We start from the raw sequence: 7,852 nt of genomic DNA on the forward strand, positions 1-7,852 counted from the left end.
GACGCGTGAGCTGGCCACATACAGTTGTCCATGTGAGAAGCACGGATTCTCCAAATTTAGCCCACACACTTGCAGTGATTGTCAGAAGTGCGATATTCTCCATTTTTATATATATTTTTTAATCCTTTATAATTTTAATTATTTAATTGCTCCTTCCTCTCTTCCTTGGCATGTTGCGAAATTTCTGATAGTTGGATAATAAACCGTTTTATTGTAATTTGTCTTTTTAAATTGTTTTGAGTTGATATTAAAATTTGGAAAAGGGGGATCCCTAGATCGTAAAATACACGAATTTCCTCCTACAACTTCGGTTGTTGTTCGGGGTACAGTTAAGGTTTTAACAAAGTTCTAGCAAATACATAATTAACAAAAAAAAAGTTGAAATAAAGTGATTAAACAAAAATTATTACAAATATCGTAAATAACGGTTCACAAATGCATATATAGAGAGATTTTTTGGAGGGAGAAATGGTCTTCACAATTTGAAATTGATCGAACACACTGTTCTCGATACACTCGTATACATGCGCGCCATCTATTGTAGGATAAATGTACTATGCCAAAAACCTTCGCGGGAGTGTATTAAAAAACTTTCCGAAGTTTCACGGCAATCAGATAAACAGTGTGGTAATGCATGAAGGACACACACACACACACACACACACATTTTTATATACAGGTAACACCCGTATAACACGGCACTTCTATAGCACGGATTCACTCTAACACGGTTTGAGAATTGGTACCATCCCCCGTATAACACGGTACTTTTATAGCACGGATTCACTCTGACACGGTTCGAGAATTGGGTAAANTTTTCTTTTCGATGACATATCGGTAATATTAAAAATAAATACTATATTTAAATCGTGATCAAATTTTCAAGAAACAAATGTTTGTATTGAATTTGGACTACTACTGACCAGTGCTAACAGACTACCTATTGTTTGAAAGGCCCTCTGGTGGCGCAAGAAGTAGGCTTTATAAAATAAAAAGCAGTTGAAACTGCATTTTTATGAATAAAAATTTAACAAACTATTTATCGTTTTATGATGAATAAAATTATTTCATTGCATTCGCAGCTTTTAAGTAATGCATAAACCTTCAAGGCGCGAGGCCCTTCGGACCACGAGGCATAGGCGGTGGTCCACGTCGTCCATGCCTTATGCCGCCCTTGGTCATAGAATGATGTAATTTGAATATAAATTATTTATAAATACGTATGGCAAGTTATATTTTTATTACGACGTAAAATATATTTAAGAGTTTATGACTAATGTCCTGGGTGAGACGCTGTTGAAACAAAAAAAGTTTCATCACGTACACATAAACAGTGTCGTAATTTGCTAAGTGCCAAGTGCAAATCAGCAAATTCGTAAAATTTTTGTTTATTTTGAACAATCCAGATAATCGAAAATCCGGATAATTGAGGTTCTACTGTATTTCATTGTATTATCTTTTATGCAAGCAGTTGAATTCAGATACATGAATATTTTTTATTTGTTTTGTTTATTTTTATTATTTATTTGATGATATTTTTCTATTTCTGATTTTTATTTATTCGTGATAGTTCTTCTCTTTTGTGTAATTTTTACATTGGAAATTTTAATTTACTCTAATTGATAAAATATACTGTTTATATTATTGATTTAAGAAAACTTTAAGAATTTAAGAATTATTGTGGAATTATTTAAATTGTGTGTTTATAAAAATTATTAAAGATATAATTCAGATTTCAATCTTTTTATCTAATGATTATAATCTATAAACTAGTCTGGCTGTCTAACTTATTTTGTAAAAATATTGTTAAATCTTGTGTTCTGATAGAATAACTTAGATTTTTTAAAGATTACTTCTGTTTAATGACTAACTTTATTTAGGATTTATAAAATATGTAGGATGAATGCTACAATTAAAAATTCACTAGTATAGAAGAAGAACTTAAAATATGTATATATACACATATTTTAAGTTATACAACAAAGCCATACATCAGCGTTATATATATAAAAGACACATTTTTACATGTTGAGGCAGAGAAGAACTTCAAAATTAAGATCAACTTTGATGTATGGCTTTGTTGTATTCTTGAGGTGCATGAAAAAAAGGATAAATTATAAAGATGGCCTTTTTTATTTTTGAATGTTTCTTCTATACTAATGAATTTTTACTTTATTTAGGATTTTAAATTCTTATTATTATATTTTCATTGTAATTTAAAGATCATTACTCATCATAGCTTCAATTTGGAGGTTAGACTTGCTTCTGTAAAGTGGTTTATCAAATTTGTAAAAATTTGTCTTTAAACCACATAATGGTTTCTCAACTTCAAGGAATCAGTATGTGAACTATCAATAAATAGAATTCAACCATATAGTAACATTGGAACATACTTTTATACAGTGATACTGTGGAACTCAAATTCAATTTGTTTTTGGGGGGCAATCAAGTGCCAGAAAGTTTCAAAGCAATTTTTCCCTTAAGGAATGATGTAACATGAATTAATCCATTCCCAAACCCTAAAATATGACCATTTTAATTCTAAAAATCATAATTTAAGCTAAAATAACACAAGTAAATGTCCTAATTAATGTATAAAGCAACGGAAAAAATAATAGATTAAAAACAATAAAAAATAATGCAATAAAATGCGATAGATGAACTGTATGCGGCTGAGCTTGTTCAATGTGTTTCAAAGTCATGTCAATGAATTTAGAAAAGTAACAAATTTTCATTGTTTGTAGCCGAAAATAAAAATTAATTGCTCACTGAAACTGTGCTCCCAGGCTATCTGTGTGATATAAGCAAGTTCAGCTTCCGTGTCTGCCAATCTGACAACACTATCGCATCATTCAAACCTGTACAGATGTTGTACACCATACAGTATGGCCACCTTTATGTTAGAGTTTAAAGAAAAGTTTGACTTTTGGGCAAAAGTTCCTTGAAGAAATTGTTCAGATGCCAAGTTGTTCGACTTCTGAGATGTTTGAGTTCTGAGTTATCACTGTATGTGTGTTAATTAGTATTGTCTAAAGCAGGGGTTTCTAATCTTTTTTATACTGTGACTCCTTTTAAAGGCAGTAATTTTTTTGCGACGCCCTCCTGAAAGAAGATGCCTGCGTGTAGCTCTAGCAGACATTAAAATTACTTTATTATTCAAAGAAAACTCCAAAGAATATAGAGTCTTAATAGTTATTATTTATTAGTATAATTAATGAAAAGGATGAGCTTGCTTTTCTGAGCATAACTTCTCAAATTGGGACTGAAGTTTTAAAATTGCTACTCTCATTTCTTTTTCTAAATTTATTTGTGACCTGTATTTCGACTTGACTACTGCAACTGCAGAAAACCCAGTTTCACACAAGTATGATGTAGTAAACAGTAAAAGAACCTTCAAAGCTGTAGTACTAATAGTAGGATATTCTTGGGATACATTGCTCCAAAATTGAAATAATTTGTCTTTATTGAATCATAGTTTTAGGCTTGTATTACAAGATAGTTCTAACAGCTGTTTTTCTCGCCTATAGATGAGGGTTGGGTCGATTAGAATGTGTCTCTAATCCAGTCATATTGATCTAGATTCTTTGCAAAATATGTATCAAAATGAGTGCTTAGTGTTGATAAGTGTTGGATAAATATCAATTGCAAACTTGGCTCCAGATTTTGAATAGATTTTTCTTGCAGAAAGCCATTTAAAACAGGAAAACAGTCAGTATTTCCTTGCTGTCCTCTTCTATTTTTCTTTTCCACAACAGAAACTTCTTTTTAAATGCTGCAATTTTATCAGCCAGTTGCAGTATATGAGTTTCGTTTCCCTGCAGCAATTTATTAACGATATTTAATTTCTCAAATATGTCGCAAAAATATGCCAGTTTTATTAAGAAGTCAGTATCTTTAAACTTTTCTGCATCATGATGTGATTCTATCAATAAATATGTGTACAACTCATTTTTTAATTTGTATACACATGACAGTACGTTACTTCTCGACAACCAACGAGAGTTACAGTAATAAATTAAATATTTATGCTCGCCACCCAAATCTTCACAAAGCTTTCGGAAAAATCTTGCCTTCATGGGTCTTGTTTCTATAGAGTTTACCACTTTAATAATTATATCAATCACAAGATTTAATTCAGGTGAAATATTTTTTGTAGCCAGGGCCTCCCTATGTATGACACAATGTGTCCATTTTGCATTTGGTGCCTTGGTTTTAATGCCTCCATACTGCCCTGATATTGCACAAGCTCCATCTGTACACCCAGTTCTCCCATTGAATGTTATTTTCTTTCTTGTATGAATCTATAATCGCAGACAAATCACTAGCCTCCCTGGTATCAGTCATTTCTTTGCAAAATAACAAATCCTCACATACATTTGCTTCTTCCATGTATCACATGTAACATATTAATTGAGCATCATTATTACTGTCTGTTGCTTCATCCAGTTGAATGGCAAATAAACCAGAAAGTTTTTCACAATTTGCTCATTGGAGGCTAAATAAATAAAAAAATATTCCTCTTTCTAACAATACGATTAGTCATTGCATTCATGACATAGCTGAAGACATTAATGAGCAATAATGTCTTCAGTTATGCCATGAATGCAATGACTAATCGTATTGTTAGAAAGAGGAATATATTTTATTTATTTAGCCTCTGATTCTTCAATTATCACTGATACCATATCAATCGCTGCAGGTAAAATAAGATCTTCAGCAATCGTGTGTGGTTTCTTGCATTTGGCAATATGGTGAGCGACCTTGTAAGAGGCAAGCAGTGCTTTGGAGGGAACAGATGCTCTGGAAAACAAGGATGTCAACTAATGTTTCAGTTCTCCCAATTTTCTTGCAAAAAATCTCGCGGTGTTCCTTGTAAATTACTGTGAGTTGTTTCTAAATGACATTTCAATTCATTAGTAAGCATACTTTCAGCTGCCAGCACCTTATGACAAACAACACATTGGAGTAGTTCCACATTTCCTTTGCTAATGTAGGTAAATCCAAAATCTAAATATTGGTCATCATATTTTCTGTACTTTTTTTGTTTTTCTACAGTTTCCTTTGTACTCTTTCCTGAGTCTTCAACACATTTTCTATTTATTTAAATAAAGTTATTCATTTTACAATGCGTAAATTAAATACAACACACTTGAAATCACTGATTCATCAACACTTGTAATCGATGAAAACAAAAGACTGAACGAAAGGACGGGAAAATGGAGGACAGGGTGATGAGACGCATGCGCCATGCACTCACTCATTATGTCGCGTGCAGGCAACCTGTGGGTATCATCCGACTCCCCTATGATAGCATTTGGGAAGCCCTGGTCTAAAGAAAGATTTGTAATTTCTTTTTATGTAGTAAGCTATTTTTAAGAATTCAAAAACTTTTACTATGGCTATTTAATAAGACAATGATTCAACTAATATAGATTTTCTAATTGCATAGGTAATAATATATTAAAGTATAATTAATAAATTTTATGTTTAACAAATCTTATTTTATGTATATGAAATATTTTAAAATTCATTATCAAGAGTTAGAATTATAAGGTAACCAATAAGCAATTTACATATCTGAAGTAAAATGATTGCTGTTTAATTTATGACTGTTGGTGATGAATTACAAATTTAGACATTATCCATTGTTCTTTAGAAATCATTAATTATTTAACAGTGATTATTTAACAGTGACAGTAGAAATCATTAATTATTTAACAATGAATTTTTATAAATTTAATGAAATATAATTTAATTTATTTTTATTAATATTTTTATAGGATTTTGATTCTTGGTTTAACACACACAACTGCTTAGGTGATACTTCACTAGTTGAAAGATTACATGCTGTAAGTATTTATAATTTTATAAGTTTAAAAAAATAGTTTAAGATAAGAAATAGAGTAGAGCATCAATTATTCGAAACAATTTGGGACTGGGGTTGTTCGGATAACTGATCATGTATGAAAAAATACTTTAACCTATCACATGTTGAAATTTTTCTCTGTAGTGTGTTGCTTCGCATTGAATTTTCGTCAATGTTAAGCCTAACAAAAATTTTTTAAAAATAATAATTGTGGCTATTGTATCGTTAAAAATTATTTCTTTATTTTGCACAAAAAATAAATATATTGAATAATATAAAAACAAAAAAAAATTATATTTCGGAAGTTAATCTAGTATAAAAAAACATTCCAATTCAGCATGACACACAGTCCTCAGAAAAACATCATACAAAACAAGCAAAACTCTTTCTTTTTCTTGGGTTTATCTGGAGATGTCAGCTGCTTGGGCTATATTCTTTGATGAGCTGAAGCAAAACACACCACTCACAATAGGAGAAAAAAGCCTCATTCAAATACTGGCATGTCCTTAAGTACTCTCTCAACATGTGCTGAATTGGAATGTTTTTGATACTAGATTAACTTCTGAAATATAAATTTTTTTTGTTTTTATATTTTTCAATATATTTATTTTGTTTGTGCAAAATAAAGAAATAATTTTAAAAATACAATATGGTCGTGCCAGTGCTGCCAGCTAAAAACACGCATACCAACAAAAATAATATTGGAGTAGCCCAAGACATAGCAAATATTGCATTGCCACAGCACCAGTGAAAATTTGAATTTGCCGACTGGAACACTTTTGGTTAACTGATGTTTTGGTTGATCGGTATTCAGATAATCGATGCTCTACTGTAATAAGAAAAAGGTTGGTTGTTTTTGGTTGTTAATCCATTTAAAGTTATTTATGTTCTTTATTTTGTAATGTTATATATGTTATATGATAATGTTTGCAAAAGGGCATAAAACAACAATTCCAAAACATGAGGAAAAAATAATATTACTACTATATTAAAAAATGGTAATAAAGAGTTGTTTTACATAAAACTTTTAAGAAAAGAAACATTAATGTGCTTGAGGATAAAAGAAGCTGTAAACCAATAAAGATGATTAAATTTAAAAAGAAGACAATACATGAAAATAACAAAACTGATTGTTCATCAGGAACCAGTAGAAAAATAAAAAGATGATGTTCAAACTTCACCTCTTCTTCTGTGTGACAAATTTCCCATTTGTTCATCACTACTGATTAAAGTACAGATCTTAGTATGGAAATGAGTTTGCATTTAGTTGGAAAAAGTGAACAATGAGTTTATATTAAATTTCTCATCCAACTTGAGAAATTTGCAATGGAAACTTTACAATTATTGACTGATGCTCTACTATGAAGACTATATATCTCTTGCACAAGAGTTTTGAATGACAAAATGATTTTCAGAAAGCAGAGAAAGTGTGAAAGATGACAACTGCCCAGACCATTGTTTTCTTCAATATCTAGCATGTTATGAAGACATTGTGAGTTTTTTAGTGGCCAGACTGTCAAACAATGTTATTATATTGAAATCTTAATTAAATTTTGTAAAACTGAGAAGGAAATGGCCAAAGTTAGGCCGCGTTTTTTTATGCAGCGAAAATGTAGCGTAAATGACGTCACGAGCAGCAACCGCTGCATGTCGCTGCACGGCATTTTACAAACGCTTGTCGCTGAAGCAAAATGGACGCTGTCCCTTGTTCGCTGATTTCAGTTTTAGAAAGTAACATATTATTTAAAGAATTACAAGAGAATAAAAAAAGGAGGTATGAAAATTTAATGGTTGGCATCGCTGTTTCCAATGAACGTAAAAAATCTAAGCGACAGAAGATACGAAATTACGTTGAAGAGGTCGTACCTTCATATTCTATGGATGACTTCAAATCTCATTTTAGACTCACAAAAAGTTCAACAGAAGTAAGTTTTTAACTTAAAATAAGCTAAATTTTCTATTAATTTCTAAATTAACTGATAATGC

At 30.9% G+C, this 7,852-nt stretch overlaps 1 protein-coding gene across 1 annotated transcript in view; it reads left to right on the forward strand.

The window, feature by feature from the left end:
- LOC111614976 (SWI/SNF-related matrix-associated actin-dependent regulator of chromatin subfamily A member 5-like) overlaps positions 1-7,852 on the forward strand; it is a 61,893-nt gene that overhangs the window by 18,181 nt on the left and 35,860 nt on the right. Inside the window, exon 7 of the mRNA XM_023356351.1 lies at positions 5,781-5,849. Coding sequence (XP_023212119.1) covers positions 5,781-5,849 — 69 coding nt within the window. The remainder of the gene's footprint in view (positions 1-5,780; positions 5,850-7,852) is intronic.

The sequence above is a fragment of the Centruroides sculpturatus genome, unplaced genomic scaffold, assembly GCF_000671375.1.
Source record: "Centruroides sculpturatus isolate CEXI.00-Female unplaced genomic scaffold, Cexi_2.0 scaffold81, whole genome shotgun sequence".
Classification (NCBI taxonomy): Eukaryota; Metazoa; Arthropoda; class Arachnida; order Scorpiones; family Buthidae; genus Centruroides; species Centruroides sculpturatus.